Source organism: Rhineura floridana, chromosome 6 (assembly GCF_030035675.1).
Source record: "Rhineura floridana isolate rRhiFlo1 chromosome 6, rRhiFlo1.hap2, whole genome shotgun sequence".
Classification (NCBI taxonomy): Eukaryota; Metazoa; Chordata; class Lepidosauria; order Squamata; family Rhineuridae; genus Rhineura; species Rhineura floridana.
In genome coordinates this window covers 13575278-13602012 of record NC_084485.1, presented here as the reverse complement: position 1 = coordinate 13602012, position 26735 = coordinate 13575278, and the positions used below count along the sequence as shown (strand labels likewise).

Here is a 26735-nt window from a genome sequence, read left to right as displayed (position 1 = left end):
AAAATTACACATCTAGTGATCCTAAATCTTATGAAGTGTATCTTTAGTGAACTAAATGAATGGGTCAGAACTCAACTGTTAGACTCACAGTGCATTCAATATAAGGTTAGCGTAGCGATCACAAAATATGTACCATTAACTTGCTAACCCACAAATATAATTCCTGTTATTCTTAGGAGATGAGTTGAGCTGGTAGGACCTGTGACTGCTCCTCTCTTGTACAAAGAAGAGCATGTCAAACGTGAGGAGAGACTGATGTTCGTGATCCTGCCTGAGATGTCTACATGTTTCCCATACACACTGGCTCCTCCAGTGTGTTAATACTGCTGGAGGATGACAACTGCGCCACATAAGAAAGCATGACTGTGAAGCCTCAAGGTATGCAGAAAGAGTGAAAAATCTGGAAAGAGAATCCCAAGGAGTCAATCCCTCCCACACCAAAAACAGTACAAACGGTGTGCGTGCGTGGTTCACTGTGCTTGTTTGTGTGTGTACATGCACACATTGAGGATTTGGTTGCCCATAAAAAAAGGGCCCTGCCGCTTCTTTCCCCAATGGGAACAACTTCCAGAACTCAAAAAAGGAGGGAAGAGGGTTTAGCTGCATGTGAGATCCTCTTGTTCATGGCTTAGCAGAGTTTCACTGGCTTTCCAACAGCTCCTTTCCCCCTTGCTCCTCTTCCTCAAAAATTCAACACAAGATATCCCTCTCCTCACTGTCACCTAAAATCAGAGTCCCTTGCATGGCAGAAAGACCCTCTGGCTTGCAAAGCAAGGGTGCCTTGTCTGACAGCTTGCCTCCTCCACTCACAGATAGAAGACAGCAGAATTAGCTTTTTGTTATTGTAAATCGCCTAGAGTGTCCACTAACCTGGACAGATAGGCGACCAATAAATAAAATATTATTATTATTATTATTACTGCCATCCAGAGGAAAGAAGACAGCCATGGACCAGTCCATAGAGCGATTTCCCATTCACATGCATACTCTCGCTCCCCCCGCCCACACACACACCATGCTTCACTCACTCTGGGCAGCCTTCTGGCTTAGAACTTTTGACAGCTTCCCTCCTCCCCCAGACACACAACACAGTGCCACTTGCAGGATGCTACAAGCCTACTGATCTTCTCATAGCATGACATGCACATACCTAACATTTAGTGATGGTGTAACTGCCAAGTATCTAGGGTCCGATGATGATGGCTTTGTTAATATTGATTTTGGAGCTGGTAAAGTAGATCTTGACATTTCCTGTTTATTTTCCCCAACAGAAACTTTGTCAGGTGTAGTGACGGGATGCAGTGCAGAAGCCCCAGTAGAAGCAGAGGCTGATACAGTGCTCATGGCTGTTCTGGGATCCTTCCCAGAGACAGTCACAGTAGTGACAATGCCACCAGAATAAGATATGGGGAAGAGAGAATTCTCATTGGGTAGGGAAGTTTCTGGATTAGTTTGTCCCTGCATTAAAGGAATGTAAGTTCTTTCCATGTTTGGCTGAGGAACTACTTCGGCTGCAGATTCAACAACAGATTCTAGAGCATTCTCCAATTCTTTTGCAGCCTCCACATCATCTGTTGGTGTTGAATTTTCAGATTTTGACTTAATTTCTGGCTTTGGTTCTGCCTTTTTAACAGATGATGATCTGGGCTTCTTTGAAGCTGGTTCGTCATCAGATGCTGAAATCTGACCTATATGATAAACAAAATTAACGTGCATCACTGTGAGCCAATGTGGTTTGATGGACAGTGCTGCATTTCTCTTGGAGACAGGGAAGTCACTTTCCATAAGATCACCACGTAAGGAATAAGAATGAAAATGTTGCACCTTGCAAGCTTATTGTACCAAGCCAGAAAAACATTTGAAAGTTTTATATATATAATAATTAAGAATAATCACAATTAAGTGACAAAACAAATTAGGCAACAAAATCAAAGACTTTTGCATCCCACATTTCAGAAACAGAATGTCTGCAACAAAATTAACTTTCTTCTATAATATTTTTTTAAAAATAAGAAAACCTCCAGATTACTTGCTGAACATGTGCAGATACCACTGTGAAGGCAACAAGTTACCCAAAAGTCAGACTGCTGTTTTGAACTGCCCATTTATACATCAAGGCTCTAACTAGATTTGGGCTTATGTTCAGAGCAAAACTGACTGAACAATTTCAATTTCTGCCCCACATTTCTAACATATGGGTACTCAAGAAGTGTTGGCAATACATGTGGATACCTGTACAGATTTTGCAGTTCAGGTCAAAAAGATGTGCTCGATGTTGACTTGTTGTGTCTTGTAACATACTGCTGAAAACATCCAGAATGGGAGTACTGCTTTTCTCAGGGGCTGCTCGATCTGCCTCTTGCTGCTCCTAAAAACATATCCACAGTACACAGGCAATAGTATGATTTGCTGCTTTTATGTTCATTTCAATGATACACACATACAAATTCCAGTGAACATGCACAATTGTGAAACCAACCACACACTATTCCAAAGAAGTAAACATTACTACTAAAATATAGACATGATCTGGCCTTGCAGAAAGTGTGGCCTCACAGAGGGATCATTACAGGGGTTGCATAAATTCCTTACTAGTACCTTGGGTATGGGTGAGGCCCAAATGGGGACAGAGGAAGTGTGCTGGCCTCCTATTCTGAGCAAGTTAATTAATTATTTTATTTATTTATTAATTATTTGATTTATATCCTGCCCTTCCTCCCAGCAGGAGCCCAGGGCAGCAATTAGCGTATAACATTGTCCCTTTTCAATGGGAACAATGCCAAAAGCAACATTCCAGGTAACAGCTACTGTGTACCTGACCACATAGTAAGGATTGAACCCTATAGAAATCCTGCAGCACATGTGCAAGCTACTCTAGAGCACTATTGGAGTGTGCTCTCTCTCTCTCTCTTTTAAATAGATAAATTATTTCAAGATCTTAAAACACAACATTTTAAACTATGTGGTATCTTCATGCAAAGAACTAAATTTTGGTGAATGGTATGTAGTTCACTGTAAACCAGTGCCTCCACTGATTTATACTTACATCTGAGTCAGACACTGGTGGGGAATCTTCCATGTTAACATCTGGGATGGGTTCTGGTTTTGTAGCAGATTTCTTATTTTCAAAAGATTTACGTCTAGATGCCATTAACTACAAAAGCAATAAAGTTATTTGTACACACGCACACACAAATGTTTATGAGAGATTTTAATCATCACTCTGGAGCCAATTATCAGTTCAACTGTAATTGCTACTACATAACAAAACCAAATCACACTGTATTATTCCCTGTAAACATTTATGAATAAACCTGTATAGCCATATTTCTAAAAAACTAACAACAGAATCTCATCAACAATCCTTACATATTAAACACCACAGCATTTTATTACTTACTGCTTTGACTGGCTTTTCCTTCCATGTAGATAACTCTTTGGAGACAAGTTCTTCTGGCTTCATTCTTACTAGCTTGGACAAAGGAAGGTCTTCTCGAAGAACACGGTGGAAAAGTCCCTAGAGAGAGGGGATTAATTTTATGTGATGAATACCTACTTAAGTAACTAGCAAAAGAGTATTTTCTGTTAAGTGAATGATGTCATCCAGTTTATGAATTTCTTCTAAAAAGGTCTTAACTCTAAATAAGGAAGACATTTTAATATTGCAAGGTAAACAAATATTAATGAACAATGTTGTTGATATATATAGTGAAGTGCTGTAATGTGTAACATTTAAGATATCTGAAATGAGCACATACACGAATCTAGATTCAGAGATCTGCAAACAGAGAACAGAATTCATGGAACAGTGTCCTCTCAGGTCTTGGCACCCTACCCCCCAAAACCTGATCAAGAAGGTTGGGGGACTCTCCAGAATACTGTGGCAGGTGGCACAGAAATCACTTCACATAGATTTCATATGGCTATCATGACTAATAGCCATTGACGGACAATAGATTTGTCTAATTCCCTTTTAAAGTCATCTAAACTAGTAGCCAACGCCATCTCCAGCGGCAGAAAAATAAAAAAATGATGCATTGTGAAAAGCACGCTTTTTGTTTGTCCTGAATATCACTGGATAACCTCAAATGCTAGTTTTATGAGAGAAAAACTTTCCACTTTCTCTGCACTTGCATAATTTTATGCATCTCTATCACATACAGACCCATGCCTTCTTTTCTAAACTAGAAAGCCCCAACTCTTTAGTTTTAGCATTTCATGCTTCCAGGGCAATATACAGTAATATAATGCAGTCAGATCAAAGGCTGCTTGCAACCAAATAAAAATGGGCTGTTGAAAAGTTGTTCATTCGCTTTCATACAAACCTGGTTTTTGGGGTCCTTGAGATTGAACATAATGCTGCGATATTTACTTTTATACCGATTGTCTGTAGCTTGGAATAAATTGAACATCTCCTTTTCAATATTCAGTGCAATCTTTCCCACTTCACTCTCTGTCATGGCCAGATCATCACTATCATTTACCCTACCAAAAAGAAAGAAAAAAGAATCAGTGACTATTAATATGTAGCTTAATCTATCTACATGCAGCAAAGAGATATGGCATCTTCTATTAATGGTCTACTGAATCAGAGAAATTTTCCTTCTCTGATTTTGATTCCCACTCTACGCTACTGCTACACCCTCTGCATCATCAGAAATGACTATTACTGAAAGTCTTGCATTCAGAAGGATTGTTCTGCTGCTTAAAGTGCTGATGACAGTTTGGGAAAAGTGGAGATTGTCACAGTCTAAAATAAATGCACATGTCTATCTCTGTATAGGGAATATGTTGTTTAAATATAGTTTTCAAGAAATAATTTTAAAATTGCCTTTGGAGCCTTCTATTGACATTTAAAACCTTTAACAAACTTTGGCATTAATTCTTTTCGGCACTCTGACTAAGGTATTTGCTTCTCAGTAAAAATACTCAAATATTTTAGAATTAAACTTATTTCAGATACTTTATCTAAAGTGTTGTGAAAAGTGAGAAGAGACTAGGATCACAGTGCTTGTGGCAATACAAACTAATGATTATCCTAAAATATATGGATGATTGCACAGAGCAAGTGTACTTAGTTCCTACCTTTTCCACAAAATCTCCTTAAGGGATCTCCGTATATTTTGGCGAATTTGGGAGTTAGGCTGTGATTGACTAGGACTTGCAGCTAATTTTGCTTGTGCAGCTGAGAAAGTTGTTGAAGAAGCAGAGGACACCATGGGCTTCCTGAGTCCTCCACCAATGCTGGAAGAGGCAATTGCTTTTTTAGAAACTGAGGATGTACCATAGGACATAGATGAAGGCTTTGTTGATGACACATTGGTTGATGTAGGTGGACCAGTTGAAAGTGAGGACTTCTTAGGTATTACCCCTTTGAAACCCGCAGCAGAGTATTTAATTGGGTGTTTAGTTAATGAAGTACTAGTAAATGTAGGGGGTTTCTTTGGGGGCAGATTTCGGGTTTGGATAGACATCTGTTTCTCAACTGCAGAAGTTGACACAACAATTTTCTTTGATGCTATAGAAGATTCAGCTGGTTTATCCTCATTCTTACGTTCTTCTTTTTGAGCTGTTAAAACAACAAGGCACAAAAAATGTGCTATCAAAATTATATTTTGGCAAAAGGTAATAATTAAGATTTAACAACAGACATGATCCAATAAGTTAAGCATGACTTTGACGTGAGAAATCTAAAAATGTGCTTAACTCTCCTAATGAAAATAAAACTAAAGGAGCTCAACTTGGGCTGGGTTGCACCAAATAACATTTGTTGTTTCAACTATCCTATAAAAAAGATTGAAACTTATAAATGTTGTTATTGGCCGCAATCTAAAACAATTTCTTAATTAACATTACTTACATTGGGTTTATGAAAAAGGTGTGTTATTTTTGTACAATTCAATTTGACACAAGCAACTTTTGAGACAGAGAGGAACAGGCTGGAGGGGGATATGTAAGGCATGTAGAGGCTTGTTACTCTACCTTCATGTATTGCTAGAAAGAGGTAAACAAAAATTTATTGAGCCATTTAGGATCTTCTGTGTGCAGGTGCTTGACCCATGATGAATCATGGCCAATGTTTACTAACAGGAAAGAGTATAGTTTTATAGCAAGGACAGAAAACATCAAAACTATTTTACATATGCATTTTTCCACGCTTTTCATCTTCAAAGATTGCACACATGAATTAACATTAAGAAAGCACTCATACAAATGGCAAGTATAAGCCCCAGGCATACAAGCTGTTTTTTGAGCGGGGAGACAGGAGAACACACATATTCTAAATCATTTAAACAATTCCAACATTTATTAAACTTGAATCAGATATGCTGAATTATTATTTGTTTGTATTATTATTTATTTGAAACACGAGTGTCAAATAATGCCCATGAAACAAAACATGAAAAAAAATACTGAAGTTGAAAGTCTCAGAAATTAAAATAGCATATCTTCCTCAACTAGCATCTTTTCATCAGAAACACTTTAGAATTCTGCCTGTAATATCATGTGAATTGTTGCATCATAACATCAGCTTTTCATTCCTACCTGTACACATGTTGAAAAGCTATGACTGACCACAACTTTCCCAGCATGTTCACACCAGTTCATGCAGCAAGACACTTGTAGGATTGTAACATGTTAACATGCATAATCCCAAGTGTTTCCTGTAAATATTGCTGTCTGCCCCTGGAAGAAACCTTGAATTATAATGAAATTGCCAGGTTTAATGCTACTTAAAGAGAAATTAAAGGTAAAGGTGTCCCCGCACTTGTAGTGCGAGTCGTTTCCGACTCTTAGGGTGATGTCTTGCGACATTTACTAGGCAGACCGTATATATGGGGTGGGATTGCCAGTTCCTTCCCCGGCCTTTCTTTACCCCCCAGCATATGCCGGGTACTCATTTTACCGACCACGGATGGATGGAAGGCTGAGTGGACCTCGACCCCTTTTACCGGAGATTTGACTTCCTCCTTCCGTTGGAATCGAACTCTGGCCGTGAGCAGAGCTTCGGCTGCGTTACCGCCACTTACCACTCTGCGCCACGGAGGATCTAAAAGAGAAATTAAGGTATCCATATGTATGGGTGCACATGTACAATAGCTCACATTCAAAAGAGAGAGAAAAACTATGACGATGGAGCAGGGCTGGGACAATGGCTGTGGCCAAATCACTGGAAAAGTTTGTGACTAATGAGGTACAATTCTGGGGACAGAGCACTGGAGAAGAACAAAGGAAAACAGATCAAAGTATGTGGTGTGAACAGTTTCTTAAGAGTTTTCCTTAACAATCTCATAACATAGCTCATAGTTTGGTAGCTGAACATCTCGCTAAGAATTTCTCAACAGACATGTGGTAACATTGCATGAGAGATCTGCTCTCCTAGCAACTCATTAGAAATCTTATACTCATGTTTACTGTGCAATCTTCCTATCAAGCAACAGGTAGCAATATGCTTTAGTTATCTGAGATGCACAATCTTTGTAGGTTTTATTGTTGCTGCCTGTGCAGGAAGAGCATGGTGCCACTATCTTGAGAAAATGAGTTCACGTGAATGACTGTTTATGTAGAACTATGCATTCATTAACATTTAACATACTGAACAGGATCAGAGCCAGAGCACATCTGAGAATTCAAAAATATACATGGTGATCTGGTGTTATGTTCACTTAATCTAGTTGGTTACCTGTCATGCATGAGACCCACTGTGAATGACATGGCACTTACTGCGCAATTCAAAGACCTGAAAGTGAATGGCCATAGATATTTGCACTTGCAATGACAAATTTTTAAGCAGCTGAGTTTAAATAAGTTAGTATTTCTGTCAAAACAGGATTTAATATGTTCCTTACCATAAATAGTTCTCGTATAATCAGATTTATATAAGTCCCTTTTGAAGAGCAATATAGAACTACAATAATCTTAATGTTTCATAGTTAAATTTTTCAACAAGTATCTTGACCAAGACACTCCGAGTTCAGCGAGTTTTGTTTTATTGTATGTACTCCTCAAAAACTTCTATACCTGCTTTACAGGAAGGAGTAATTATCGACAGAAACTTTTTTGGAGGAAGATTGTTACCCCACCTTTCTTTAGCAATACTGACAATACTGAGCCGACAACAATAATAAGAAATGGCTGCATTTCTGTCTTACGGTTGTGTGGCCTTGATTTGACAGTAAAGTATGCCATAATATTCTTGATATAATAGATATGATGATTTGTTAGAAGAACACTGAAGGAACAATTACACCACTTTTAGAAGAATCATCTTGAAAATTATTTTACCCTATCCCAGCCTACTTGCCTTCAGTTATGTTTTACTTATATTTCAATTAGATCCATAAAAAAAGGTTGAATTTTATCCCATTGATAAGGTGGAATCCAACCGGCACTCTCAGCTCTGTTGTTCCAATGCAAGGTGTTAGTGGAGGGGCTCATTTTTGCCAATTCCTGTTCCCCCTTGTAGTTCCTAGCATGCATGCACACACACCAGTCAGTTCTTTGTGGGCACTGAGGTCTACAGGGAAAAGGAGGAAATCGGCAAAAATCATCTCTTCCGTTAGCCGACATCTCCATTAGCCAATGAGGATACCAAACGGATACAACCCATAGGCTGACACACACAACTATCATGTGTTCAAGATTAGCTTTTGACAGCAGCACAACACAAACTTTTGATGCTGACCTGGTACTCCATTCACAGCATCCCATCCTAAATGCCCATTTGCCAGAACAGTAATTCAATAAAACCAGCTCACTAGAAATCCAAATTCTAATACCTATTGTTAAAAGTTAAAAATTTTAATTTAGTATCTCAAAACTCACAAGCTATAACAGGGCAGTATCCTACTAACATGTCCCATCAAAGGACAAGCTTGTCCACCTGCTTCACCCCCTCACCCCTACTCTTAATGACATTTTTCTGGGTATTATCCTTTACCAGGAAGATGAATGCTTTTGGGTTTTAGCTGTTGTTGCTCTTTAGAAATGCTAGGATTTTGTTGGCTTGCATTTTTGTAAATTGTATTGTTTTTATTTGTATTTGTATTTTTCTATTTGTGTGTACGCCACCTTGGGGGCCTTTTTGCGAAAAGATGGCCTAGAAATAAACCATTAACATAACAGTACAAGGATCCACACTTGCTCAACACAACTCCCCCCTTCCTGCCGTTCCAGTGGGTTTAGGGAACACCTAGAACGTATTTAGGGGACACATGGAAAGGGGGGAGTTCCACTGCACAAGCTTCAATACTTGCACTGATGGGATGCATTAGTGGGATACTGCTCAATATGTTTTACAACTGCCCATGTTGGTCAGAACCTATTCAAGTCTTGTCTTTTGGTACTTGCATATAATTTGCTCTTCCCCAATCCTTGTACTATACTTACAGCCCAGTTTCTGCCCCATCATAATTTCCATTGACTGCTTTTCATAATCTGCTCATATCATTAAGCATATCTTAAACCAGGAAACCTCCTCTGTGAGGATCTTATACCTTTTTGAGGCATTTTATCAGCCTGCTATCTATCATTACTCATTTTGCAATAAATCAGAATTTAGTAATAGCTTAGAGCAAACACAAGGCTTTATGTACCCCTAAATTCTGTACAAGCTCTGAATACAGTATTAGGCATAAACTGTAGCATGCTGAGAAGCCCAGCTGTTTTTGTTTTTAAATCAAGTTTCTGCTCTTTATTGTTGATAGATCTGAAAACATGTGGACAAGGTATCCCTGACCAACATGTTGTGTACTTTGATAATTCAGTGCTCACTGTGAGCAACGTTGGGCAGTTTACAGTGGGAAAATGACATAAAAACTAAACTTTAACACTTTTAAAGTGTAGTGTGGGAGAAGTGGGAGTTTGGTACAGGGTCTCACTGAAAACATTCTGCTTTTATGCAGAATAATCTTATGCAGAATTGACTGAATCTGGTTTGTAGCAGCTATAAAACATAGAGCATTCCAGAAAATGCTTTATATATAATTGCTTTCAAGTTTGCTTTCTTATAATGAAATATAAAAAAAAATGCTAAGAGTGTCCCATTAACTGAATTTTCAACAGAAGACGGAGAAGATCTCCCAAGTACCACAGAGCTTCCTAAATGAAGGAGTAAGACTCATGATTTGCAAATGGCTGATATTTTGCTAAACTTTCCTTTAGTAAGTGGTTGTTTTTAAACCTGAAAAGTCAACAGGATCAAACCTGTCATTTCTTTTCAATTTAAGCAGTTGAACACTGATAGCCTGAGAAATGCTGGCATGTCTGTAATAGTCACTAAGCAAATTATTAGACACAACAGGCATTTGTTGCACAATAACAAGCATTTAGTTTGCTTTAGCTGTAGCATAAATTGAGGGCTGAATCAACTAAGAACCGAGTTTCTAATCATGGGCTAATCATCTGCCATTTGTTTTAACCTCCAGGTAACTGACTATGCAAACAAGGCCCATTCTAGCTGTGGCGGGTGGAAGAGTTGCAAGGAATCTACAGCAGGCACACAGCAACAACACTCTGTGGAGTTTCCTGCTTATGGTTATTATTAATTCAGTTTCTTACCCACTCTTCACCTTAAGTTCCCAGGGTTATTTGTTTGGTGTTAACCATTCCAAACCACCTGAATTTTATCATTAAAAAACCACCACCTCCCAAGATGTGATGAGAAACTCCTAGAATCCACATGGATGCAAGGGCACTTAAAAGTTTTATTGTAGTCTTACGTAGTAGAGGTTTTGCAAGATGATTTTTCTTGTGAAAGTAACTAAAATCTTATATGAGGGAAGCTGTATGCAGTCTAGAATCACATGGTGTAGAATTGCTGACACTAAGGTGATGTGGACCTGTTCAGTTCCTTGATCAGGAAACCACCATGAGCATTGTGCAAGTATAGGGTTAGAAAAACAGATCCGCAGTGAGAGTTCCAGCTTTATATATATGCACACTCCACGTATATGCATATGCACCAAGTGCTTTGTGTCTCGGAGTATAATAGCAGGGCAGAAAAAAACAAACAGGCTGTATCCTCAAGCACCGCACATGAGAGAAAAAACCCATCAGAACAGATGGGGTCTTAAATTGCCTCCAGGCTTATTGCACTCCCATTCATGAAGTAGGGAGCTCTGAAAACAAGAATTGTAGAGCAGGTGCACACACAGAGCAGCTGCAGCAGATGTCAGCCATGATCTGTTGGTTGTGGGCAGGAAGCTTTGAGGCCTTAAAAGGTGGAGAGGGGACCTCAAGAGTCACAGCACAGTAGCTACAAGGCAATTCTGATGGTAACTCCCCAGGGCTCAGCATGCCAAAGTGCCTGACTAAGCAGCTACCTGCAGACATGACCAGATGGTACTATAAAGGAGACTCTGAACTACCCCAGCCAGTGTCCACATCAACTCCATCTAGACAATCTAGGGAAAGTATGTTACACTATTGGCATGCAAATGTTCACGGGCTGGCACTCATATATGCAAAGTATCAAATTATGAGAGAGGACCAGCCTATTGTCACTAACTCCAATAACCTTTCCACCATTATTCATCATTTGAATCAAGCCTCATGAAATAGCAGCTCAGGTCCTGTAAAAATCACTTAATACCTTCTTATTGACACTGTTTCTTAATTACCATCAGAAGTTCAATGCTTGAAGTCATTGATGACCAATAGTTTGGGCAAGTATGCCACAGAATCTAGTCCAAAGTGTTTAATAGTGTCACTCAAATACACATTACACTAGGCCCACAGTCCACTGAGGAGTGTGTTTGCAAGCAGTCTAATGAGCTTAGCTGCAGGGAGAAGTGCAGGCCTGGCATTTTCCATTCTGCCCAGGGATGCCACAGACCTCTGTGGATTATGCCGCTTGTGGCACCTGCACTGCATGCTGGTCACCTATGCTCTTGGACCTGCTAAGTATGTGAAAGGCTACTGAAGCAAAACTCCGCACAAAGTCAGATTGATCATAATTAAAAGTACAAATTGTAACAAATCTTAATACTATCTAAAGCTGCTTCACTGGACTAACACAAATTTATGCAAATATTTATATTAGATGTACAATTTAATTATCCCAAGTTTGCACTGAGGAGTAAGGATTTGGTCCATATGCTAAGAGATCAAAATTGTGCATGCATTAGCTTCTTTCATAGTTAAAATCAGGCTCATATTAAGTCACCCTTATAAAGGCAAATTCTGTCAAACCACTGGTGCAGGTGGAGATACACCCTAAGAGGAAGTGGCCAATAATTTTTAATTTGCCAACATCCAAGACAGAGCTCTATTTTTACCTAAAATTCAAAGCTATCCTAGTGTGGCTGTAAAAGTATTAGGATTCTGAAACAAAGTGAGCATAAGCCTTCTTGGACATAGCATTCTTTTACACTGCTATTTTGTGACCATCAGTTGTGCCTTGTTTAGATCTCTGAGAAGTTTACAGCCATTACGTAGAGAGAACTAGTCTCCATTCATAGAACAGTAGAGTTGGAAGGGCCCTATAAGGCCATCGAGTCCAACCTTTTGCTCAGTGTAGGAATCCAAGTTAAAGCACATGAAGAGTCAGAAGAGTGTGTCTTTGCATTCTGACATAGCAATAAGATGCCAGGAAAATACCTCACTAAAGGGCTATAAGAGACTATCCCATAAAAACAGGCCTGTCTAGAATATGAGCTTAAATTTTAAAGCATTTTTTGTAGAACAGTAATACATCCGTTTCTTGTTCATACTCCCCCCACCTCTCAAAAGCAAGTGTGTAGTACTATGATTCAGCCAGATAACCACTAACAGGTCATAGGCATGTATGTCATCCAGGAATGTGGCAGTGGTGGGAATTGTACAAAACTTCTAAGGTCTTTAATTCCCCTAATTTTAGGAAGACCTGAGTTACTGAAGTTTCAAATAGAAAAACTTTTACTCCTAGCTGTTGCACAGGTAATGCACTCATCGCCACCAGTTCTGTAGGAAGTAGCTTTTGGCTTAATTCACATTAAAGTCTGCAAATAGATGGGAATCTTAAAATCATCAGTGCCTAGCTAAATAAATGGTTTGCTTATGCAGTACAAATAATTTCTTTAAAGTAATAACATCTCTTATAACATAGACATACTTAAGAAAGGCCTGCTTACTCCCAGTGCATAGTTTATTTATGAGATTGCTGTATACAGGAGCCCCTATGCATGGCTTTATTCTCACTATTTTAATTCAACATTGGACAGATTTATACAGAAGTTACAGCAAACTAAGTAAAATCTCGAAGTGAACTACAGTTTAATATTTTAAAATCAACTCTTGCTAGTTGTTTTTGAGATGAAATCCCTTTAGTTTGCCGGTTCCTTGGCACTATTTGGGTCCCCCCCCCGTACTAGGGTGGGGAATCTGTGACCATACAGGTGTTGGATTCCTCAACTCTCATCAGCCCTAGCCAACATCATCAACGATCAGGGATGATGGGAGTTGTAGTCCAGCATTTAGGCCAGATTCCCCACCAGTTCTAGGTGTCATGTTACATCTCACTAACATTCTTCCCAATGGTAGCATCTAACTTAGGTAATGTTAGTTTATACTACTTTAAATGTCAATTACACAGCACTGGGTTATATTAGACTCTCCCCCAGGCATGGGTTTGTCCGCCTGCCAGTACTTTTTAAAAGAGAAGCATGCAGTTATGCGTTTGCACATTAAAACAGCACAACCAGCTGATAGTGCAGATTGAATACATGCACACACTGGAAAATTGATTACTTGGGTTATGCCATCAATTTTCATGTTTTGCAAGCTAGACAAGGCAGCAAGGGAGGCTTAAAGAGAAACCTGTTCAATCCATTCAGTGTAGCTTTAGTGAATGGATATGAAGATTTGCTCATCAAATTGCACTTTGGTGGGAAATCTGGATTTAGTATAAGCATTAGACTCCAATCTGTGCAACTACAGATTCTAACTTTTGTCTCTATCAGTTCCAAGAGGTTTTCAATAGAAAATGACTTCCAGTTCCTTAATGGCACCCTTAGCAATCATTTGCAATTCCCATTTTGTGACATCATGTGTGAAATTCCACAGCCATAACATTAGTTTATTTTGGTCTTTTGTTGAAATGAGAAAGCTACCAATAGGCTCAATGCAATCCTTCCATGGAATCGTCTTTGTTCAGAACTCATATTATGGTATTAAACTAATTTGGCTTTAGATGGCAAAGGAAATAAAGCACACCCTCCTCTTCCACAAGCTAATTCTGCACTGAGAAAAGTTGCTACAGTGGATTCTGACAATATTGAGCCATCAGAAGGTGATTCAACACTCCAGTGGTAGGCATACCACTTTTTTAAAAGATGGGATTTGCTTCCTTCATCTTAGGAGACAATGATGGAAATACTCTTGTGGGCAGCAATTGAACAATTTGTTCCAGTACTGAATGCAGCATTACTTGCTGCAAGTTCAGCAACTGTGGAACTACTAGTTGGTTCATCAGTTATGAGCATCTAAAGCCCACCACTGTGCCTACCCCATTCTTTCCATTATGTCCTCTTCCTAAAATATCAGAACACCCCTAGCAGTTTGTTAGACTGGCATCTTCTGTGAGTAAAGGGAGAGAGCACGTGGCCTTTTCCTTAACTGATGAATAACATGTGTGATTAACATCACTGTCCTCTATGTTGATGGTGCCAGAGTACACAATCTAAGTAGGCACACCATGAGGTAGATATATTAAAGCCCTTATCTCATTTGCCAGCCCATATAGATGCAGATTCTGTATACCACAAACATAACAAGGAATATTTATCATTGGTTTGTGAATAGTGCAAAAATATGAGCCAGTAAATGGATGGACTTTAAAACATAATGTGGACTTTGTGGAGGACTGACACAGGTTTAGTTTTGGGGGGCAATGTTTACACAGATGCCCTAAAATTTATATCTTCCTCATGTCTAGAGCTTGGTAAACCTATTCATTACAGATGGTTTCTTTAAAAAATATATTGTTAGATTTGATTGCAATAATATTGAAAATGCTTTCCAAGTTTACACTGGGATACTAGCTCACTGCATGGCTGAAAATTATGGAACTTGGGTCACAATCACATCCAATGCATTTTTCAGATTTCTACAAAATTCAGCTTAATTTCTAGCCCTCATGAATCTAGGCAAGATTTAAAATGCAATGACAGTCTGCTATATGCCTTATGTATAGAGCTTCTTCACAGCTTCCTGTCTGTTATTATGGATAGCCTCAGATCTCACCTACCAGCCCACAAATATAACTCCCCATCTTCTGTTCTACTGCACAATTCTGCAATAACATCAGAAATTCTAACCTAGTCCAAGTAGAAGTTTTGAGTGAACTGTTACCACTGTGGCCAATTCAAATAAAGAGTGTCTACACTTGACTTTTTTATCATGATGTTACTTTGCTGACACAAAATATGCAGATTATCTGAAGCAAAAAAAAATTATTAAATATATTTAATTGATAGTAGTTATCTTTGAAGTGAATAGGTAACTTAAGTCTCTGCATCAGGTGGAATCAGGAGCTCTTAAACCTAATCTACGACTGACGCATGAATCAAATGTTCTCCTTGTGATATGGCTCCCACAACCTTGCCAAATTGTGTGGGAAACTGTGCACACTAAGCAGGTCCCACCTGGAATAGAACAATTTGAACCATTTCAGCAAAACACAAAGGTTAGTAGTTTTGATGACATTGTTATGTATCTATCACCCCACTTGCATTTGGCGACTGCTTCTCAAACATGGCTCTCAATGTCATTTGGATACAATGTAAAATTACAATGAGAATAGAGGCTAGAGCCAAAGTGGTATACTAGCCACGGCACCTGTAGTTTGGGATCCTACTGCTGTATCAGTCACTGTGCTATGGTTAGAATGGGCAATGTGATCCCATGATTCAGAATTGCGCTTACTTAGGATCACATGAAATGTAAACAAAAAGTGACTTAATGTGAGAAGCAAGATTAAATATTGCTGTTGGGATAGGTGGAAAGTATCTGGAGGATTTTCAGTGTGAACACATAGGTTGATTTGAGAATTTGTACATGGATTGTGCTAGTTTGCTGTAGTTTAAATGCACACAAAAACATGGCACATTGTAGTGCTGACTTCTGAGAAAGCTGTTTCTGCTAGGTCTCAAAAGAGACATGCTTTGCAATAATCTATTGATTCCCAATGGGTGGTTGTCTTCCATTGTGTGAGACTGGGAATAGACAGGAACCTCTGCAGGCCTTTTGGCTTCAAAAAACTAGCAGCTCAAAATGCTGAGAATTTTGTTCTCATTCCCACCCATCTCAAAACCCAGGGAAGATTACTCCCCCCCCTTTGTTGTATAGGGAAAGGCTAATGCACAACTGCATAGATCCTTTAGCAGCTATGAATAGTGTGTGGAGCCATAACTTAGTAACTGCATCTGGCTATCACTGGGACAAACTTGAGAATTTTCCTCTGCTGCCAATCACATGCCCAACAGAATGCATCTCAATCCGTATCAGTTGGATTTTCTGTAACTTTATATTATGTGATGATAGTATTTATAAGCAGCCCTATAACAGAGTTCTGTTACAGAGTTGTGTGTCATGTTCTTTTAAACAGAGAATGTTCACTCCACTGATGTCAATGGAAGTGGAATGTAAAAGTATTGCTGAAGGAATGAGTAATCCCTAGGGAAATAAAAACTAAGGAATTCCAGTACCCTTAAGACCCATCCACAATGCAAAAGATGGGCTTAAACTACTGGAGAACAGGTATTTTAAACCCACAAAAGCAAGCCCATTCCATGCACTTCCATACTGCTGGAAAATAGTATAAATGGGTACAAGCAGGTGCTGCAGCTATTCCACAAGTTTACTTACCACAAACTGTAGCTCATCAAGTGTTGCCTCCGCATGGTCACAAACTGTTGGCAGATGAATGCAACACTTCAGAGCATCAGAAGCTCCTAGAAGAGCCATGCTTGAAAGATACTCAAGCATCCTATTGTAGCCCTGAATATTTGGTTCTTAGATGTGCCATCAAAATCTGCCTCAATTCCTTGTCTGTGGTTGGAGTAAGAAAGTTCCTGCTATGCTTTTAATTTTGTAGTACAAAATAGCTACTTTTCATGTTTTTGTTCTCATTATCTGGACCCATTTCTCATCTTCTATGTTGCACCCACCCTCCAAATCTCAAACTCACTGCGTGCCCATTCCTCTCACTAGTCATCAAAGCTAAGCTTGCTTTAAATACAGGTTCTGGGCTTCAAATCTGAGGAGAGACTGGCCATGTATGTGTTAGGATTTCCTTTGACGAGACAGAGTAAAAACAAGTCTATGAGTATTTGCCCAATTCAAGTAACCCACGATGATTCAGACCGTTTTCAGTTGTATTAATCCCCATTTGGAACAAATGTAAACCACAGCTGTTCACTGCTGCCTACAATCAGGTTTCGGACTAGCATAACTTGTACTAGCTGAAACAGATGAAATTTCTCTACATTTTTAAGTTTTGATCATCTTGTAGTCATATGGGCAAACAAGCTTTTTCCAACCTTACAAAAAGGGGGCTGAAGCAAAATGAATGCTGTCTATATGCAGTGCTGTATAAAAATGGATGTAAGCCATTGATTTATGTCTGTGTTAGCTATAGCCGTTTAAAAAACGTTTAGTGATCAACCTGTTTTCAACTTAGCTGGAGAAATGTGAGGTGCTGTGTGAACTTCCACAAGCTTTATCAGCAGTGACCTACTAGAAGCAGGGAAGGACTTTTCAGGCCGGTTTTTCTTCCAAGAAGGCACCATCTGCACATAGGACATCAAATTGGCAAGCCCTTGGTGCTGAAGGTCTATGGAAACTGTCTTGGTGAGGTTTGACTAATGTGTCTTTCTTGAACATTCAGAATCTCACCAGTTGGCCTGTGGGACAAGAATAATCTCCACACTCCCATCCCAACCCAGGTTATTGGAAGACTCTTCAGTTTATACACCTCTCCTGCAATATGTGGTGCAGCCCACCGCTTAAGTCTTCTTGGATAGGTCTTGGAAGATGTAGCTCCATGGAGGGCATCTTCAGCTCCCATTCATTGCTTTCGGGCACAGCCAGAAGCCACACAGCAGTCTGGATCTGCTCCTTTGTCTCTAATACTGGAAATACAAGACACCAGCATGGAGAACCCCTTTTATTGGGAGGGGGAGGAGGAAGAGTTCCAATTAGTTACCCAGGCAGCTTAAGGAAATAATGATAAAAAACACAAAACATTATTTTATCTATTTTATCTTTCATTACCTTCAGCATTTGATTAATATAGAAAGGGTTGGAGGGATCAATACAAACAGCCTCAGAATGAGACTGCACCTGCGCTGCCTCTCACATCCTCCTCTGTTCTCACACAAGAGGTCTTGTTCAGATAAGAACTTGCCTCTGATTCTGTAGCATACTCTTACTTCTATATAGCCATCTCTCTAATCCCAGACTATGCCTGTAGTACTGTATAAAGTGCTATATGTAGTTTTTCACACCTGCCCCATAATGGACTGTCTCAGAAATGCTCTGGTATGCAAAATATGATTTGCTCTGATAGAACAAATCCCTGAGTGATAGAAACGGTCTTATATTTAACCACTTGTCTGGCTGCCATTGGCAACAAGGAAAAGCACACCGGTAAATGCTCAAAACTCCTTCCAGGCCAAATCTTTCCTTCCTTTGCTAGGCTGCTGAGCTTCCACCCTGGCCAAGGAAAAAGGGAAGTCCCTTCCTCCTTTGCCAGCATCAAAGTGCAGCAGATTAGCTAGACAGCTGACCTCTATACTGGATACACCAGAGGTGCAGCCCCTTCCTGTGCACCTAGCATAGAAATCAAGCAGGCTGTCAAGATGGGGGAGATGGTGCTGCATGCCTGATCCACTAGCCTGCTGCATTTAGTCTGCCCTGCAACTTTACTAGCTTGTTTTTTAGTCATAAATGGGGATCTTCTTGTAATTTTTTTGTAGGCTTGTTACTTTGGGCCAGTGTGGCATAGTGGTTAGTGTTGGACTACGACCTGGGAGACCAGGGTTCGAATCCCCCCACAGCCATGAAGCTCACTGGGTGACCTTGGGCCAGTCACTGCCTCTCAGCCTCAGAGGAAGGCAATAGTAAACCACCTCTGAATACCGCTTACCCTGAAAACCCTATTCATTGGGTCGCCATAAATCGGGATCAACTTGAAGGCAGTCCATTTCCATTTTACTTTGGGGGACTTATTAAATAAGCTGAATTCCTTTCCCATTACTACTATCTCGTTTTTAAATTATTTCATCTGAACAACTTCTGCAATGGTACAACATCGATTTTGGCTTTCTTGAACTTCAAGGAGTTTGGATTATTTTGAACAAAGATTCATGGTATGCTTCCTCTAAAGAGGTAGGAATTCTAATGATTTTTCTGCATCTTGAGATGTTGGCTAGCCTTCTTTCCTCCCCAAGTAATTCTGAAGACTGCTAATTACTTACTGTTAATTACTTCTACCTCACAAAGGGAGTTTATAACAGCACTCTCACACTACTCTGACAGAGTACAAATCAGAATAATTGAGATGCATGGTACAGACTTTTCCAAAGAAAAATTAGCAACCTCTCCACATCTTCAGTGTTGAATGCATCACAACTCTAAAATCACCTATGTTGACATATTCTATTTAGAAGTCCTAGTGGTGCATTGTAGCATTTTGAAACAAACTTGTATACTTCTTTCACCCCTTCCTCTCCATTAAAGACTAATCCTGATTTAAGATTACAAAAACTGAGCTATATGCTGGATTAGGAACTCCATACTAACTTAGCTATTTTGTTGAAAGAAAAATTCTGTGAATTTCTCTTTTGCTTCTGAAGGACTCATCTGATTTTTGTTAATTCTATTACTGATTTTTCTACTGCCAATACATTTTCAACCCGTTACTCCTATACTTCCTAGTTTTACAAAGAGAAATTAGAAGTCACAAGGAAATTGTTTTAAAGTCGGTACATGAAAACTTTCACTGTAGCCAGTAATCCTATCAATTATTGCATAGGAAAAGCAGTTGGTATGCTGAAATGACATTAGTTTTCAATCCTACTGTTGATGTTTTGATTCTAGACAGTCAGAATCATAGTGCTGAGGACAACAGAAATTAAGAAATGTTATCTCTCTCCTGCCCAGTAGGTGGCACAAGGTTCATCAATGGGATTTATTTAGTTGGTTTTGTAATAAAAAAAATCTTACAACCACTTGAAACACTTTGCGCCATTATTTTGGTATTCAATTCCACACTCTTTGTTTGTGACTACATTTGTCCTGCAGCCATCTAAAGACTGGAAGACAATTATGACACCATGTATCTTCAGAATGATACAATAAGTGAAGTAAGAGCCTACCCAATTCCCTAATGATCCGCATTAAAATGCTGCATCAAAAATACTAACACAATAGACACATAATTACAGAAAGACAGATTGTGGTTTATGGCTGTGTTTTTAATGTTGAAGTTGTGTACTTAGAGCATCTTTGAAAATTTTAAAATTCTCCTTTCATCCTACTTCTCCCATAAAGCACAATATGATTGTATATTCAATATGCTATATTGTTTGCTATAAATTGAGAAGCAAATAAATTCAAGCATTGTAGATTAGCTAGTCTGTTGGGTTTGGAAGTTGGGAACTCAGGTTCAAAACCCTGTGCAACTAAAAAATTCACCAGGAAATCACTCTCTCAGCCTGCCCTGCCTCAGAGATGTAAAACAAAAGAAATTGCTCTAAAGAGAGGGTCCCACTCTTTTTCTAAGTAACAAAATTATTGCCTCTAATGGCTGAACACTTGTTAACAATTATAGAAGAGTTAACAGGAATGGTGGGATCCAGAACCTGGTTGCCCTCCTGTGTACTTCAATAATCTCCCTGAAGCTGTGACTACAGTAATGGTTCATTAGCCATAGATTGGTAGTCCAAATCGAGAACCTGGTCTGCCAATTCCCAACCCTCTCTTACAAGTGTGCAAATGTGGATTACTTTTTAACTATATTCACAGCAATGGGACACAGAACGCTGATGCTACTCCCTCCCCATAGTCCCTTATTGATTCCTATGGAACGTGTGGTTCCTTTTCCTCTCTAGTGTTCTTGTTTTGCCCAGAGCACTGCATACAATATCACCAACATTCTCCCTTATTCTTCCCATTTAATGTTTTCCCAAAACAGCACTATCATGTGTTGGGTTGTCTTGAAATGTAGAATGACCCGCTATATGCTGGATGCTGGTACTGGGCGCAACTCTAGAATGGACCAAACTGTATGCTGTTGCTCTAGAGTAACTAAGAACTATTATGCAAGAAATCTAGTACAACTAATCAAGAAGTTCCCTATACCTGTCATCTAGTTTAAGTTTACAATGAAGTTAAAAGACATTTTTCAGGGCACAGAGACCATCCCATCGGCATGGGATCATCAGGACCTTCCTTAGGTACAGAGCAGAAAGGTGGCATGTTACTTTAGGAGAGTACAAAGAGATGCAAGAGTAGTTGAAGAATATGGAGCATGCCTCTAATGCTGTAGAGCTTACCCCTCTCTACAATATCAGAGTGTTTTTCAGAGATCAGAAAGAGTATGAATGACGTTTCATGTAATGTATGTGAGATCCAGTCCTACTCCATCAGGTGATGATCAATAAGACTTCTGTACATGCCCAACCTCACACAGTGCCAGGACTAAGCATCAGTTTACGAATACAAATCTTGCATAATGCTGCTTCCAAAGCAAGTGGGAGGAATAACCACTCCCGGATAACCTCCATCACTGAAGGAGAAAGGAGTCAATTTTAATGAAAAAAAATATATTTGATAGTTTAGCAGTGATACAAATAATTTCAAGACTTCCATAAAACTTACCTTAAGCTGGAGTGTCTTCTAGAGATGGTGAAAACTCTTCACTAAATGTAAACTGAATTGAGTATGTCCATTTTCAAGCATAATAGCAACAATAAAAAGACAGTTCCAACTGTACCTTTCCTCTCTAGTTATGGGATTTTACAAAATACATTTTGATACTGCACAAATTAAAGTGTGATTTATATGAATTTTTTGAGATTAGCCTTTTCAATAGTCACATGCCTGGCACAGTAAAAAACTCTTGAGGGTGACTAGGTAGGTAGGATTTTGGAAACTGGAAGAGAACTGGTTCTTGCAGGCCACTGGTATGCCAGAAGTGACTAACAGTGAAATGTGGGCAGATGGATTAGTAACTTCTGTAGATTGGTTGAAAGGCTGGCTGAGTTAATGAAAGTGACAAAGAGAAACAAACCTATCACAGGTTTTTAAATGAACGTGTTTGAGTTCCACATGCCTTAGAAACTAAGCCTTTCTCCTAGCTACTATTGTCAGGCAGAAACCATTACTTTGTGGGCCGAACCCAAAAAAATGAAGGCAGGCACAAGGAAGTACTTGGTGGCTTCTCCTCATGCCTTGGAACTCCATTCCTCCAGGGTTTCACCAAAACCATCTTCCAGTGGTAATCTAAGATGTATTAATCAAGCAAACACAGGTTGGACGAGGATTGAGTTATTTTAGTATCAGAAGTAATAGTTTTGCCTTTTCAAATGTTGCCTATGCAGAGACTTTTATCAGTTTACAAATATATTTCTAACATTTGAACATTGAGACTTTTACCCTCTGCCATGCAATAAATGAAAAACAAAACCATACACTGCAACGCTGTTGAAATGAAGGCAGTAAAAGGTCCTAGATGAACCACAATTTCAGCATTGTATATAGCATTAATTTACTTACCTTTATAAGCTAACAAGATGCCAAGAATGTTCCCAAAATACTGCAAAGTTATAACATACAAGGTGATAATTCTCTTCCTGTTTTTCTACCTTGGTGAGTGCTTATCTGATACATGGCTTTCATAGATAAGAAAGCATCCTGGTTTAAGCTGGCCCTTGACACAATTTCATGTAAGTCATTTCATTGGAAGGTGGATCACTCCCCAAAAAGAAAATAGCTAAAAACTACGTGTTTCTGTATGCATGTAAATTATTTGTTCAAATAGTTTCGAAACCTTGAAGTCCTGACATTCCCAACTCAAAATGCAAAGGCAGACAGCGACTAAAATTAAAGTAAATACAACAGTCACTCTGTACATTACATGAACTTAGAAAATGAATAATATTTATCATTACCTACCTTCTATTAGAACATAGCTATGATCTATGAAGAATATCAGTTATGTTAACCTGCAAGTATATGTTTGTGCCATTTTTATACAACCTGAGGGCAAACCCCAAGTTGTCAATTCTATGTATGAACCTTGAAACACTCCCTGAGAAGTATGTGTGCAACGCTTTGAAGATGGGAGGACCAGCCATTAAACCCCCCTTCTAATTTTACAGGGTCAAAAGCAGAAAGGTACTCAAGGAAAGTGTAAATGATTGCAGAGGAATATCCCTGTGAAATACATACATTTGAACAACAGTGATGATGAAATGGCAGGAGTCTTTTCTGGCTTTACTGCATTATAATTATGATCGCTTGCCCATGATGGTGTGCTGCTTTCTGAAGTTGGCTCTTTAGCAACTGTCTGAGTATTTGCTTCAGTCTTTAGGGCTGCCACCACCGTTTTCTTCATTATAATCTCTCTTTTTTCAGGAGTCGGTCTCTTCTGTGTGGAGAAAGGTTTGGTACCTGCCTGTGTAACCAGTAGAACCTTAATCACTAAGCATTACAATGATAAAGTCATCTTAACACAGGGGTAGGAGCCAGTTTGAGATAGTTCCCTAATACATAACATCTCATGCAACAAAATTTCATACTCTATATCTCTCAAGTGGGAACTATATACCAGACTTCCAGACACTGCGTAAATCCTAGCAACTCAATTATACCAATTAACACCTAGTCTGGGATCAAAACACACAAAGAAAATAGTGTATCAATACACATCCAACAAGTGTAAATCACATAGGTTGGTTGAGCACTGGTTTGCAGTTTAGGTTCAGCTACCCCACAGATTAACTTGGGTGCAAAAGATCTGAAGCAAAGAACTTCCTGTACCCATGGAAGCTCTCTGTGTTCTTTAGGACCCTGCATAACTGGGGTTCTAAATTGTGTGGGGAGCTCCACAAGTACATGTGGCTTCCCACTTCAGACATTTGCCATCCACAAGTGGGTGAACAACTGGGAAGAAGAAGGTGCTTAGTGCACTCATGAGCAAGTGGCTCATAGGGATAATGTTTCCCAAAATCATTCTCTCTTGCACAACAGATGGCTAGGCTATTACTATGATCATGAACAGCACCATTAATCACCTAGCAGATCTTTGCCCTCCATGAGTTGGTGGGCAACAGTGAAGTAGAGTTTAGCCTGCTCTCATGTAGGTTTTACAGGCCAAAATATCTGCATGCAGATATTATAACTATATCAGCTTAGCAAGATCAAATGGGGCACCAATTTTGTGTGCACCAGTGATGCCGAGTAATGTTACTGGTTTGGTGTTTTACTGTTTTTGATACTTTAGTGAGTGACTGTAGCTAACTAAAGTGTGGGTCACTGTGAGGACAGGATGCTGGATTAGATAGGCATTTGGTCTGATCCAGCAAGAGCTTATGTTCTTACACAGAATAAAGATATTTCACAGATCCCATCAAGGTAGCCTACAGTACAACTGGATGAATTATTTGAATCCTTTACCATGCAAATGTTTATGTTTAAAAAGTCTGTCCCTCAAGTTCTGTGCATGGTTATGGACTATTTACTTCAAAACCAATCCAGACTTACCAGAGGCTGAGGTTTTAGGACAACAGCTCGTTCAACTTTTAGTTTGGTTTTCTCTTTAGGCTTTTGTTCTTTGCCTTCATTTAGAAACTTCATGGTGGCTGCAGCATGTTTGAGAATGCATTCATGACCACAGTATACAGAACCTGACTGAGCCATATTAGAACACCCTGGGCCAATGCAATTGGCTGCTTCAGGCTCTTCAACAACCTGAAGAAGAGTACAAGACATTGAAAAACAAAGCAAAAAATATTTAACATCCACAACACTGGAAAGGTTTTGAAACACTATGCTAAAAGCCAATCGGTCTTGTATTTTGACAAAGCTCAATTATATTTTACAGAATTGTTTTTCTTAATGGCAGTTTACTCTTCTATTTTTATCTGCTTCTATCTTTTATCATAATTGTTCATGTGCAAAAGAAGCTTTTCATTCTGCAGCCTACAGGTGTTTTTCTAAAATGCCTGCCTATATTTTGCTTTGGAGCTGGAAAACCTCTTTTTTAGAAATACCCAAGAGGCAGTCTTGACTGAGCAGGGTGGCATGTGAGACAAGTCTTGACACAGTGACAACCTCCATTAGCCAAAGGGGATGCGGAATCTGACTTTTCCTTCTCTGAGGATTCCTCTCATACGGTGAGCAGTTATCCAGACAAATCGTGTGGATTCACGGGCTTGGATCCTAACGTAAGTTAATGAAGGGAAGTTCACAGAAACATTTCCCTCCTCTTCTCCACCTGTACTTCCCAAAAGCCTCTTTGGAAGACTGGGGCCTCTCCAGAACAATGTGGAAGGGAGACAGGGAAAGGGGAGACCTCTCACTTGATTTGGGGCAATTACCCCCCCTTTTGTAGCCCCCTGTGCCCCATTGCTCACTTTCAAAATAATCCATGGCCGGTCTCCCATCTCTCAACTCTGTTCTGTAATTCTTCCATTTCTGCTGCTTTCCATACTTTGACTATCTATTCCACAACAGGTGGAGGTCTTGAATCCCAAGTTTCAAATTAGTTCATAATAAGTTTTATTCATGGAGCTTTTATGTCTCAATAGGTCACAGAGGATGAAGTGCAATTTGCATAATTTGTCTATTACAATAAAAAAATCCCTCCAGAATATGGTGATGTATCTGCTTTATCACCAAATGTGGAGAAAATCTGCTTTAAAACCGCATCTCACAACAATTATGCTGGTTAATTTTATAACTCATTTTAAAAAGTACAAAGTAGATTTCACACGAGAACTATAATATCTAGATTTAGAAGATGGCACACTACTTTTTATAGTTAATATAAATATCAGAACTCTCTAGTAATGTCTAATGAACTCTAAGAATTAGATCAACAGAAATGGAAATAATATAGTAGGGGTGGGGAGCGTTGATCCTCCAGATGTTCTTGGACTTCGGCATCCATCAGCCCCATGGGGATAATGGAAGTTGCAGACCAACATCTGGAGGGCCCCTGGCATATAGAAACTGAAGTAAAAATTAGCAACTTTGAGATTAGCAAACCAGTAGTGCTTTCACAGCAAACAATTTTAAGAATCTGATCCCAATTCTTAAAACGTGTGAAACATAAGACTCAAAAGATATGGTTGATAGGGATAAGTCATCACTTATTGAAACTAGAGTTGTGATAGTTATGAGGAGTGGGGGGGGGCTGCTATATGACTATCATATAAATATGCTGTTGCCTCACCCCACTCTTTCCTTCTTGCATTGTACGTATGACAGATAATTGTGCAAGAAGTTACTTAAGGGGATAAAAAATTGGGAGAAAGGAGAAAACGTTAATGTTATCTCTAAAAAAATTAATGACACTTAAATTTAATGAGTGAAAGACTTCTTGCATTTCCTCTCCTAAGATATATGAGCCTTTCAAAAAAAATATTAGTATCCTGATTCACTAAGTGTAATTGATTAACCAAATAGAGTAACTGGATTTTGGTGGTGTGATGGCTAACATACCAGAAATACAAAATAAGACTATACCA

The 26735-nt window shown here is 39.2% G+C and overlaps 1 protein-coding gene across 8 annotated transcripts in view; it reads right to left on the bottom strand.

Annotated features, from left to right (window-relative positions):
• DIDO1 (death inducer-obliterator 1) overlaps positions 1-26735 on the bottom strand; it is a 72076-nt gene that overhangs the window by 17309 nt on the left and 28032 nt on the right. For 4 of the 8 annotated variants that reach the window (XM_061631039.1, XM_061631037.1, XM_061631040.1 and 1 more), the window contains 8 exons: positions 24748-24954; positions 23434-23659; positions 5086-5569; positions 4326-4485; positions 3401-3517; positions 3047-3154; positions 2233-2368; positions 1151-1688 (listed from right to left, as the gene is read on the bottom strand). In XM_061631039.1, the coding sequence (XP_061487023.1) occupies positions 1151-1688; positions 2233-2368; positions 3047-3154; positions 3401-3517; positions 4326-4485; positions 5086-5569; positions 23434-23659; positions 24748-24954 (1976 nt within the window). Of the gene's footprint in view, positions 1-1150; positions 1689-2232; positions 2369-3046; positions 3155-3400; positions 3518-4325; positions 4486-5085; positions 5570-16836; positions 18111-19587; positions 21770-21799; positions 22486-23433; positions 23660-24747; positions 24955-26735 lie in introns of those variants that run through there. The other 4 variants (XM_061631034.1, XM_061631041.1, XM_061631043.1 and 1 more) reach the window with 4 other exon arrangements.